Below are 12,686 nucleotides of genomic sequence, written 5' to 3' on the forward strand. Positions count from 1 at the left end.
TGGGCAGGGAAGGAGAGGGTTGGGGATGTCCACTATCCGCTGTGATGGACTTCAAGGCGCCATATTATCTCTCTCTTCTGTCATTTGTGATGGGTACCAACATAGAATTTTTCTTCCTGGAGGTCGTCATGCTCCTGGGGAACTTGGAGAACAAAGTTGTCTCATCACAGCTGGGAGATACGCATAAGCAAGAGCCATAGAACTAGCAGATCGTATATTTTGTAAAAGTGAGAGGTGCTTAATCATCTAGGCTCCGGGCAGGCTAGAATGTATTCACAGAGACTGGTGAGTCAGGGTCATGGTTACAATGTTGCTTCTTTTCCCTAAGTGGCTTCCCTCCTGCTAACTTAAGATCTAGCTGTCACAGTGGGGCTGTTTAGCAGTATTGCTGGTCTCTCCCGACTGGAGGTCCAGCCATATGCCACCCCCCCCCCCCCCCCCCCCGGGCCCAATTGTGACAACCAAGATGCCTCTAGACCTGGCCGGATGGGCCCTAGGGGTTCTCAACCAGGTGATTCGCCCCCAGGGGCATTCCTGGAGAGGAAGTGCCTGAGGAGGTGTGTGAGGATGGGAGGCAGACATGAGAGGCGTGCAGGGCGGGGAAGAGGAAGAGCCCTGGACGGAGAGTCAGAAGGACTGGGCTTCTGACTCCGAGTCCTGACTCTGCCATTGCCCGTGTGTGTGTGACTTTGGGCAAGTGGCTTCTACCTTCTGAGCTTCGGTTTCCTCGCCTGTAGAATGAGGGCGGTTGGACAGCATTCCTGGGGTCTCCTCTGGCTCCCTAAGTGAGATTATGTATTTAAAAGGGTTTCCTTAATGTGAACCCGTGTTAGGATGCTGGCTCAGCTGTGGACCAGTTCTGGGATGGTGGGCGAGTCCCCAGTTCTCGCTGAGCTTTGGCTTCTCCGGCTGTAAAATGGAACAACGACACCTGTGGGCTTGTAGGGAGGTGTTGCAGATATCCATCGCACATAACAGATCATTCCAAAATTTAGAGGCTTAAAACAATAGTACTTCTTACTTCTCATGATTCTGTGGGCTTGCGGGGTGGTTCTACTTTGTGAGACGTTGTTGGGGGCGCTAGGGTGTCTGGAAGGTCCAAAATGGCCTCATTTCACACGGTTGGGTTTGGTGTTGGCCACCAGCTGGGAGTTTAGCAGGAGCTGCTGGCCAGGTTGTATCAGTCAGGGTCTAAGCCAGGCGTAATAATTTAGACAGATAAAATTTAACGTAAAGAATTAGTAACTCTAACTGGGGATTGGAGTAACCAGGGATGGGCTAGTAAAAAGCAAGAAATCTAAAGAATACAGGCGTTGCAGAGGTAAGGAGCAGCCCCTTCCCCTGTTCTGAGACAGGGCACCCAAGGAGGAGGACCCCTGTGGCCGAGGTCCAGGTCTTGCTGGAGAAGGCTCATGGCATATGGCAGTGGGGTACTGGCAGAACCTGCTGGAAACCCAGCCTTTTGAACTTGCTAGAATTCTGCCTTCCATGCTGCCAGGGAAAGCTGTTCATGAAGACATGTCTTCACCTCAAAACCACCTGAGAGGGATCCTGGGGGCTGCTGGCCACTGTGCACCACAGGGGCTGAGCTGTGGAGAAGCTGTGGGCGCTGCAGGAATCTGCCGAGAGGAGCACCCGGAACCAGGGGGGAGCCCCCTTCTTCCTGCAGTCTCTCTCTAGCACCCTCTGCTGACAGAGCTCAAGATCATGCCAGGGGACAATGGCAAAATACTTAAAGGGCCCCTCTCCGTTTTCACAGAGCAGGCGAAGAGGGGTGAATCTGGAGCTGAGAGACAGTAAATTCCTAACTGGCATACAGAGACCCAGTTCTCCTCCACATGAGCCTTTCTTATGTGGCTTCCTCACAGCCTGGTGGCTGGGTTCTGGGAAGAAGGAGGGAAGGAAGCAGAGGCTGCCAGTCCTCTTGAGGCCTGAGCTCAGGTCACTTCCACCACGTTCTGCTGGTCAAAGCCGTCACAAGTCCAGCCCAGATTCAAGTGCAGGGGAAATAGGCTCCATCTTTGGGATGAGGAGCAGCATGCACAGAGAGGGGAGGGAAAGCTGGGGGCCACTTCTGAAGATGGCTATCACTGGAGGATTCAGTGAGACAAGACAAATAAAAGCTTAGAGGATAGTGTGGCACATCATTGGTACTCAAAAGTTGCTACTTGTTATTATTGTTGTTGTTGTTACTATTACTGTCATACTGTAGCAGCACAGCATTCCTGACCTCTGAATCGCAGGGGGCAGAGTGGGGCAGTAGAGAAAGACGGAGGCCGGAAGTCTGGAATCTTAGGCTCTTGTCCTGGTTTGGTCACCAGGGGTGTGTGGTCACGGCTCTTCAGCTTTTGGAACCTCAGTTTACCCACGTTTTGGGGCGACAACTGGCCTACTGAGTGAGCAAGAGCTTCTGCTGCTGTGCAGAGAGGGGCAGAGCCTGAGGGGCGGCTGGCTGGGTGTTGTCACTACCCCGGCTGGCCCTATCTCAGGCCTGTCAGCACAGGGGACCTGCCACCCAGACAGCTTGTATCCCTCAGCAGTCAGCAGGAACCTTCCAGAGAGGAGGCAGCGGGCTCTCTGTGAAATGTGGGAGGCCTCGTTCATTGGCCCATATCATCTTCATCTCTAGATGGTGGGGATGGGCCTGGAAGGAAGCAGGGATGAGAAATGACTTTGGATGAAGAAGCTTTTCTGGGCAGAGTTGGGGTTGGGGTAGGAGAGGGCAGTGGAGGAGAGTGTAGAAGTGAAGGGCTTTGTTTTAAGCTTTTAGGGGGCACTGGAGAGCAGTCCCCCCATCCTCCCCCACCAGCCTTAGGAACTTGTCAGAGTTTCTGGATGTTTCCAGGCTCTTTTTCCATCCCCACCTCCTCATATGCTATCCCCACGTCTGGAACCCATCTCTCCCTCCTGGTTGACTCCTTTCTTACATTTACCATTTGCTCTAACATGTAAGCTTCACGGAGGATAAGCATCTTCAACTATTTTCTTCAATTCTATGAACCCAAGATTGTATAACACTACTTGGTATACTAAGTGCTCGATAATTATTTGTTGATTGAATAAATGAACTGCAGGTCTTCCTTCTGGTCTCAGCTTTGATGTTACTTCCTTCAGGAGATGAGCTTTCCCTGGTTAACAACCCTCCAGCTGTGCTTCTCCTTCCCTCCCAGCGCCAAGGCCCAGGCCTCCTTGGGGCCGCACCCGTCCTCCATGAGAGGGGCAGAGTGGAGTTCACGGACTCAGGACAGCAGGCTCTAACGGATGGAGGGGATGCAGCACCAGTCCTGCCTGGCCCCTCGAGCTGGTCGGGTAGAATGAAGGTGCGTCACCTCCAGAGGCAGGCAGCATCCCTGGGCTCCCCCGGGTGGCACCTGGATGACCTCCCAAGGCTGGCAGCCCTTACATACCCTCCCTAAGTCCCTGGGAAGGACGTGTCCCAATCCCAGAGCAGAGCAGAGCCCAGAGTCACTTCCCAGGAGGTCAGAACTGTGAAGGCCCTTGCAGAGCCTCTGGTCCAGCCCTCCTCTGACAGGTGTTCGGGGCACCTTGAGCCAGAGCAGAGCAGGAAGGTGGCGGGCGATGGGGCGTGTAAGAGGCTCTGAGAGACCATCAGAGCCGAGTGTGTTGGCTGCACGGCCTGTGGGCAGTGGAGACCCCCCTGCAAGGTCAGACTCATGTTTGATAAAGATCCTGGCTGCTGTATAGCATGAGTTGGAGGGGAGAAGTGCAAGCCTCCAACCAAGATAGTGGGGGTGGAGTGTGGGTGGTAGCAGCAGGAGAGGGAAGAGAAGGATCAGAGGGGCCCTTAGGAGGCAGAGAAGGAGAGCACCGGGGTTGACCTATTCACAGGGCAAGCGTGTGGGCAGCTCAAGGTTCAGGTCTGGGCAGCTGCATTGATGATCCTGATGGGGAGAGAGGAGGAGATGCCGGTGGAGAGGGTAGGACATAGTGAGTTCAGCTTGAAGGTCTGTTGGGTTGGGAGGATCTCTGGGACTGCAGTGGAGATGTCTTGCAGGGGCTGGGGCAGTGGGTCTGAAGCTGAGGGGCCAGGCAGGGCAGCAGGAGAGTCCTCAGGACTCTGAGGCACAGTTAGAGGATCCTAACCAGGGAGGACACCAACCACGGTGGCCACTGAGGGCAGGAGACTGATGTGATTGCCCAGTGGGCTGTGCAGAGGGGAGAGAAGGGTGCTGAGGCACTTTAAGGTTTCAGGGCAGGCTGTCTGGGTGAGGGACTGCCTGGGAGGAGCTGAGAGCCTGGCCTGCCCAGCAGGGAAGTGAAAGGCCCAAGACTCAAGGCTCAGAAAGCGGGAGGGAGAGCCGGAGGCAGGGAGCAGAGGGGGCTCGAGTGAGACTCCAGGAGAGAGTGAGGGAGGAGGTGGGCCTGAGACCGAGAATGAATGCGTTAACATCTTCCCTGGTTAGTGTGCAACTGTGCCTGGCACCCCCAAGGTTGGCGTGGGAGACAGAGTAACCAAAGTTTCTGAGCTTATTTTGTAGGACAGCAGGAGGACCACTGATGAGACAGCAGCTTGCTGACAGCTCCCCGCTGGATTCAATGTAGTGCGGGAGTGTTGAGAAGCTAGAACAGCCAATTGTAACCTTTAGGCGTCACAGACTAAAAATCCACCATGTGCAACACATAACCCCCCTGAATTTGCACATGTGATCTATGAAGAAATATGAAAGACAGTCGTGCCTGTGTAGAGGACTTTTCAAACTTTAACCTCCAACGCCCTCCTACTCACTGTCCTACCCCAAACCCTAGACAAAACCCCCAACTTTTTTCCTTAGGGCGGGTGGGTTTGAGTTTTAGCTCCTGTCTCCTTATCAGGCTGCCTTTCAATAATAAACCTCTTTCCTTGCTACCAGCCTGACCTTTTCCATGGTTGGCTCTGCTGTGTTTCAGGTAAATGAACCCGTGTTTGTGTTCTGTGTCAGGCCCTCCTAGGTGGCGTGGTGAGGTGGTGGGAAAGGTCAGGGCCTGGAGGGAGGGTGTCCACTGGGGCTGGGGTTGGCCTGGGGCAAAGAGAGGAAAGAAGACAGGACTGTGCAGAAGGTGGCTGGGGCCCGAGGAGGGGAGGTTCCAGGCCTGGTTCTTCCAGAATGGGGTTCAGGGTTTCTCAAGGACTCCCTCCCAGGAGCTCCCAGACTCTTCCTGAACAGAGGACAGGAGAGGTCAGGCCATGCAGGGGACAGAGGGGCCATCCTGGCCTTGGGATTGAAGCTCTGAGGTGTCTGGGGATGAGGCAGGGTGTGAGGAGTCATCGATGGCATCCTCTTATTAGCCCCACGGCTTTCGAGGGGGCTGTCCGGGGTGCTGAAGAGGTGTGTGTAGGGGAGAGAAGGATGGACAAGGGGTGGGTGTCAAGGGCCCCTTGCTTGATGGGCAGCAGTGGTGGTGGTGGGGTGGGGTCCAGATGGACACACGGTGGCCACCCAAGGTGGCTGTTGGCACTTGTGGCAGTTGCTGCTGTGGCACGTGTGTGTGTGTGTGGGGGGGGGCGGGCAGAGTGAAGGTGTGACAAGAAAGCTGGGCTTGTGTGGGGGAAGGAGGCTAAAGCCACACACACACACACACACACGCACACACACACACACTCATCCTGCCTTCCAGCAGATCCCGTGGCCTCCTCTGGTTCCCTTCAGAACCAGCCAGAGGAACAAGCCCAAAACCACCCAGACTGACACAGGTGACCCAGGCGGAAGGTGCTGTGAGCAGAGTCAACACTGCCTGGCTGGGGGAGGATGGTGCTCTTTGGGGACAGGCCCTGCAGGGGTTCAGGTTGAGGACATCCCAGAATGACCCCTGTCCTCAGGCCATCTAGCTGGGCTGGGGTGCTCCCCAGTGGGCGGACATGGGCTCACTCCAAGAAAGCAAGACATCACAGCACAGAAGTGGGTCCCCCAGTTTATTGAACAAACGGGAGACCAGAGGCCAGAGAGTCGGGGGGCAGTCCAGCAGCGCTCCTCCAGGTACGGAGAGCCCTTCTCCGTGGGGGGGCCCAGAGGCCACAACGGTGGAAGCGAGGGTCCATTCCCAGGCAGCAGCCCCGTCCAGGAGGACACGATGAGCAGAGGAACAGCTGATGGGAGGGAGCTGCATGGTGTATTCTCAGAACACGGGGAAAGGCTGCTGAGGTGCCACTGTTCTCAGCTTGGGGGTGGTGGCAGTGGCACATCTGGCAGGCAAGAGGGTCTCTCTGGCTCTCTTGGGGCCACCTAAAACCTCCCCAGGCCACAGGATCCGGCAGTGGTGTTGAGTGGGCCGCAGGGGGCACACAGGCCGGTGCTCACCGCCAGGTTCCCAGTGCAGGGGGCGCTGCAGACGCTGCCTGTCACGGGCCGGGAGCCCGATACGCAGAGGTCCCCGCAGACGACCCCGCCCCGGGAGCTGCTGACACCTGTGGGAGCAAGGGCAGGGTCAGGAGGCCTGGCTGGTTGTGGTCACCCCATTTGGCCACCTTCCTTTGGCTTCTCTGATCTGTCCAGCCCTCCAGGCAAGGACACAAAGGGCCTTCAGTTCTAGTTCTGAAGGCGTGGAAGGATCCTCAGCCTGGGAGCCAGGGGCCCTGGGTTCTGGCCTGGTTCTGCTCTGTGACCTTGGGCAAGTCCCTTCCTCTCTCTGGGCCTCAGCTTCCTCACCTACACAAGGTGGGGGTCGTGCTGATGTTGGGGTTCCTTCCTGCAGTGACATAGTATTCTGTCCCTTGTCCAACCCCGTTCACGCTGTGAAGTTCTCCCGCAAGCTAACCTCAGCCTCTCCTGCTGCATGACCGACCTCCTCCCATTTCCTGGAGGAATTCTTGAAAACACTATACACTCAGAGCCAGGAGATTCTTGTTGCCCAACTTAAAATGTTCCTTTTCAGGGCTCAGGATACTTACAGACATTCACAGATCCAACACCTTCACAGAGCCTGAGTGGAGAAGGGGCGAGAAAAGGGAAGAGAAAAGAGGTCAGCATGAGATCCTCGCATTTCCCCTAGGTGGGGAATGGGTCATCTCAGGGCTATTTCTGGCCTATATTTGTGCCCTTGTGTAACTTAGAAAGTGCCTTTCTGGCAATTGCTGCCACGCCAGGGCATACGATTTGGCAAGCAGAGCCTGGGCTGGATTTCAGCTCTCATTTGCCCCTCAGCTGGCTGCTGAGACTGTGGCTAGAGTATGCAGGAATCGAAGGTGGGCGGATCTGTGCGAATGGAATCCTTGGGGCAGCTGGGTTGGGCCTCACCTCTGCTCCTCGCCCTCCAGCAGGCGCCTGTAGGTGGCGATCTCGATGTCCAGGCCCAGCTTGGCGTTCATCACCTCCTGGTACTCCCTGAGCAGGCAGGCCATGTCCTGCTTGGCCTTCTGCAGGGCCTCCTCCAGCCCGGCCAGCTTGCACTTGGCGTCGCTGAGGGCTGCCTCGCCCTGCTGCTCAGCCTGGCTCACGGCCGCCTCCAGCTTGGAGTTCTGGGGACCCAGAAGAGAACAGGGTGGGTTGTGGTCCCTGGGTCTCTCTGTCCATTTCCTGCATGTGTCCAGGACTCCCGCCCGCCTGGGAACACCCCGGAACAGCCCTCTCACCCTTATCCCCTGGGTCTCCCTGAGTGACCACAACCACGTACCCTGGTCGTGCACATGGGCTGGGGGGTGAATGGCGAGATCCACATGGGGCACACACTGCCTGTGGGACCCGGGTAGGCCCCAAACGAGCATTACCTGGCACTTGGCATTCTCGACCTCGGCGGTCAGCCTTTGGATCATGCGGTTCAGCTCGTTGATCTCCTCCTTGGTGCGGCGCAGGGTCTCCCCGTGCCGGACCACCGTGGCCTTTATCTCCTCACACTGGGGGGAGGCAGAGAGGCGCCTGAGGCTCAGGATGGGACATCCCGCCCATTCAGGACACCAGTGATGATATGCACGTTGTACAGTGCTCAACCTGTGCAACTATACGTGGCAGCCCTGCCCTGCCTTGCTAATATACACCTCACATCCCTCCCACGGCCATGTCAGGAGGCAGGAGCTCCGTGCCACTCACCTTGCTGCGGTACCAGGACTCTGCCTCAGCCCGGCTGCGGTTGGCGATGTCATCATACTGAGCCTTGATCTCGGCCAGGATGCAGTCCATGTTCAGTTCCCGGCTGTTGTCCATCTTGACGATGACCGAGGTGTCTGAGATGTGGGATTGGAGAACACGGATCTCCTGGAGGGGCAGGGGTTGGGGAAGAGGCAGAACAGCCAAGTTATCTGGACTTTTCCTCACCTGCCAGTGCCGATGCCTATCATCTCTTTGGCTCATCTAGAGCCTGAGTCTCATGACTGGAGCAGAAAATCCTCTGATGGAATTGCATAACTTTCTGTACAGACAAGAATTCCCTTTTAGGGGAAAATACAACCACTTCTCAAATGCTGACTTCTGGGACGGTTCAGGTCCGTGTGAACCTGGCCTCAGCCAGGATGTGGTGATGCTTCCTCAGGGCCCAGGCCCGGTGTCCAGTCATTGTCCATTCTCTGAGACCAAGCCCATAAAGGAAGGCCATTGGCGGCCAGAAAGAAGGTGCTGAGGCTGTGGGGCTGCGTGTGGCCCAGGCTTGGCTTCCCGAGGTGCAGCTGTCCTAGGGGCCGCCCTCTCTTGCCCCCTGCTAATTCTGTCTGTTTTTGCCTCTCCATTCCTCTGCCTCCCTTTTTCCCGTCCTTGCTCCCCTCCGCCCCCCAGCCGCAAGCCTGGGTTCTCATGTCCGCAGGTCTGCGGGGGTCTGGGCAGGGGTCGAGGATGCCCACCACGGCCGAGAGCCCCCCTCACCTCCTCGTACAGTCGCCGCAGGAAGTCGATCTCCTGGGTCAGTGCCTCCGCGTTGGCCTCCAGGTCCGACTTGCGGAGGTAGGCGCAGTCCACGTCCTGTGTGGGGTTCAAGGGTCGTGAGGCCGGCTCCCCTCAGGGCGCTCCGAGGGCCTGGCTGCCCCGCACCAGGGCAGAAAGGACAGGAGGACGGTGGCCGGGGGCTCAGGGCGGGGCTTGGCTCAGGCACTCACCTGCTTTAGAGACACGAACTCATTCTCTGCTGTGGCCCGAAGCGTAACTTCCTCTTCATACCTGAGGGGCACGAGAACAGGACCGTCCGAGCAGCTCTAACTGCGCCGTGAAGCTGATTCCTAGACCTCCCCCTGCTTGTCCCGCCGCCTCCAAAAGAAATGGGGCAGAACCAGGAAGAAGCCCCGCTCTCCATCAGCTCAGCTTTTCAGTGGGGCCGGAGGGCAGAATCTGGAAACTGTGTGCGTGGTTGGGACACAGGCGGTGGCTGTTTTTCTCACCTAGGTCTCCGTTCTCCTTTCCATTGACCCCTCCGCCTGGCCCTGGCTTGGCTACAGGTAGTGGGACCCCTCTCTGTCATTCCCCTCCTGGGCTTAGCCAAGAGGAGGCCAGCCCGGCCCTTCCCCTTGCTCTGTGGGCTGGCCTGCTCAGAGCCCGAGGAAAGTGGCCTGGGAAGGCCTTGGCTGAGCTCGCTCCTGAAGGCAGCGGCCCCCTCGGGACCAGAGTCCCTTATGGGTCCCAGCGTAACCCAGTGCGCACCCTCGTGTCACGCGTCACACTTCGTAGCTGAAGGTTTCTGTCTGTGACAATGCCACGCCAGCCTCCCTGCAGCCTAGCAGCCCCACGTGGACAGGCACTGTGTCTACCACTTGCCTCTGCCCATGGCACCCAGCTGGGGTCTGGCTGGCACCTGGCAGGCGCTCAGAAAGTGTTAGTTGAGAAAAGGAGTAAACTTCAGAAGAACGGTCAGGGCATCGAGGGCTAGACTCAAGGACCAGGGAATATTAATTTTTCTGGGGTCCTAAGAGAAGGGTCTTGGGGATGGCAAAAGGGAGAGAACAGCCATTCCTTGACCTGCTGGTGGGAAGACCAGGTGAACTCCATCCCCCAGGGGCCACGGTGCTCCCCCAGGACCCAGGGGCCTGGAGGCGGGGCAGGAGTGCAGGTCCATCCTCAGGCAGACACCCGGCCACAGAGCGGGACACTGTCCTGTGCTGGGAGCTGCCTTCGAGCCCTTTCTTGGGCTGGCGGCTTCCCGCGCTCACCTCTTCTTGTAGCCCTCCAGCACCTCCTGCACGTGGTTGAGCTCCGAGGCCAACCTTCCGCTGTCGGCCTCCACGCACTCGGCCTCCCGCCGTAGCGTCTCGATGTAGCCCTCAAACAGCGGCTCCAGGTTGCTGTCGCAGCACTTGCGGTTCTGGTAGAACTGCCACTTGGTCTCCAGCAGCTTGTTCTGCTGCTCCAGGAAGCGCACCTGCCACCCAGAGGGGGAGCCTGAGAATCCCTTGTTGCAGGATCAAGAGGGGGGTCCCCACACCAGGACCTGCAGGCCCCCGGGTGTCTGACCCAGAGTCCCCCCCACGACCCCCCCGGCAGGGGTTATGTCATCTCTCTCAAAACCACATGGGGGTTTAGTCAGCTCACCCCCTGGCAGTCCTTCCTGAGAGCTAACTTCAGTCTCTTCAAAGGCAATTTAGCTGGTGACATGGAAAGCTAAACCATGCCGAGCCCAGGCTCTGCTGCCGCGGGTTGGTGACGTGTCCTTGCACAGCACTTAAATCCCCGGCAGAGCGCCCGCCCCGATGTGCGTTTAGTGAGCCCTGCTATGCAGAGGCTGCGGCACGTTGAAGAGCTGTGATGCCGTCAGGTGTGACTGTCAGTGCGCAAATGCGCAGGTGGGCCCTTTCAGAAAGGCGGACTGTAGAAGTCAAAAACTAATATGTGCCAATCATTGAAATCCTACAATGTGCTTAGAATAATGGTCAGCTGGGACATCAGTGCAAGATGTGCTGTGCTCTGACCCCTCATGCTACGGATGAGCAATCGAAGGCCCAGGGAGGCTCCTGCCAAGGGAGAGGAAGAAACTGACCTTCTGCCCTGCAGGGGCTCCTTCTTTCACTGTGGTAATTACGGACTGCTGGGTCCAAGGAAAAGCTCACATCCACCTTCCTGTCACAAGGGTGGCCCTTCCCCACTGCAATCCCTTTGTCTGAAACCTTTGCCGCACCCCTGGTAAGTCCTTTCTTGTGCTATCCTCGGTCTCTCATGCTGTGAGGAGTTCCGGATTTTCTTGGTCCTTCCTGGTGGATCTCTCTCTAGCGTGACTTCTCTCAAGGCTGGCTCTGGAGAGCCCTCCCCGGGCTCAGGACTGCTTCCCAGGGGAGCCTTCTTCCCCCGGCTTCTCGAACCACCACCACCTCGTGCTCGCTTGGATTCAGTGGAGAAGATGCTGCGGACTTGAGCTGGACACTGACATCTGTGGATGGTTCCAACCGTGTCCAGGAATGCGTCCTGCCTGCCTCCCCATGAGACCCAGGAGAATGGGGCCTGTGTCTGTTTCTCACCCCTGGACCCTGAGCCCCAGGCACAGGGGCTTAAACAAACCATTCTGGCCCCTGCTCAGATCCACGAGGTTCCCTCCAGGCCATCTTCCAGTATCACACCCACTAGCCCTGCCCCTGACGTGGGGAGGATCTCCGTGCCGTCTAAGCAGCTATTTGGCTTCAGATGCACTGAACACCCACACAGTGGCCCTTTGCTCATGAGGAGATGCTATCTCTCAGCACTCAAGTCTTGGGCCCTAGTTCTGCTTCTGTGTTTTCAGTTTGTCTCCCTTATCAGGCTGAAGCTTCTGGTCCTTTTCATGTCTTTCTGTGTCCTAGAGGTAGGACCGTCTCTCCCTTTGGACTGGGATGCTCTATGGGCAAGTGCCCACCTTTGACTCCCCTCTTGGTACCCAGCCTGAGTGCTGAGCATGGGTGGGGTTCAGGAAGGGTGTGTTCAAGGACACCTGCCTTGTCGAGGTTGTATATAATAACAGTGTTATCAGACCAGGAACCCCTGCCCTATGTCTCTATGTCTGTCTGTGCCCTGGATGTGTGTCCATCTCCTCCATCAGACTCGAAGCTCACCTGGACCACATCCCTCCTGGCCCTGACTACCCCTTCAGTGAGTAGCCCAGGAAGGGAAGGTTCAGGAAAGGCATGATCAAGGACACCCACCTTGTCGATGAAGGCAGCAAACCTGTTGTTGAGGCACTTGATCTGCTCCTTCTCCTCATGCTTCACGCACTGCGCGTTGGGGTCGATCTCCAGGTTGAGGGGCGCCAGGAGGCTCTCGTTGACCGACACGGTGGTGATGCAGGGTGGGCTGGGTCCGCACACGCCGCCAGAGCGGTATCCGAAGCTGTGGCCGCAGGAGCCGGCGCGGAAGCCCCCGCAGACGCTGCGGCTGCCGAAGCCGCCGGCGAGTCCGCGGTAGCAGGAGATGCCGCGGTAGGGGGCGGCGGTGATGCAGCAGCGGCCGGGCCGGGGCCCGCAGGCCGAGGCGCAGCTGAAGGTCCTGGGGCCGAATCCACAGCCCACGGAGCTGAAGCCACAGGTCATGCTGGAGGAAGGGAAGTGTCTGAAGAGTGGAGAAGCTGGCAGAGAACTGTGCCCAAAGCCTGTGCTCCCTGGGCTGTGGCGGGCCCTTTTATGCACCAGGGACAGCTGGCGTTAAAAGGGGTGGCAAAGAGACAATAGCCGCATTTTATTGGCTTGGCATCACCCGGCCTCTTAGGAGCTGACCCGCTTGCCTTTTCAGTTTGGCTGTGTCAACAATCTGTGGCCACAGGCCTGTTTCATCTTCAAAGACCTTTACGGGCTTCCTCTCGCCTCTCTCCGTCCCATT

General features: G+C 57.6%; 1 protein-coding gene across 1 annotated transcript; it reads right to left on the reverse strand.

Annotated features, from left to right (window-relative positions):
- Positions 1-5,894: 5,894 nt before the first annotated feature.
- LOC106835263 (keratin, type II microfibrillar, component 7C) lies at positions 5,895-12,468 on the reverse strand. The gene is made up of 9 exons (XM_014847481.3): positions 12,017-12,468; positions 10,061-10,269; positions 9,017-9,077; positions 8,787-8,882; positions 8,022-8,186; positions 7,703-7,828; positions 7,233-7,453; positions 6,887-6,918; positions 5,895-6,403 (listed from the first exon to the last, which is right to left on the reverse strand). The coding sequence occupies exons 1-9, from the start codon at positions 12,398-12,400 to the stop codon at positions 6,222-6,224; spliced, it is 1,476 nt and encodes a 491-aa protein (XP_014702967.3). The 5' UTR covers positions 12,401-12,468; the 3' UTR covers positions 5,895-6,221.
- Between the last annotated feature and the right edge of the window lie 218 nt (positions 12,469-12,686).

Source organism: Equus asinus, chromosome 22 (assembly GCF_041296235.1).
Source record: "Equus asinus isolate D_3611 breed Donkey chromosome 22, EquAss-T2T_v2, whole genome shotgun sequence".
In the NCBI taxonomy this organism is placed as follows: Eukaryota; Metazoa; Chordata; class Mammalia; order Perissodactyla; family Equidae; genus Equus; species Equus asinus.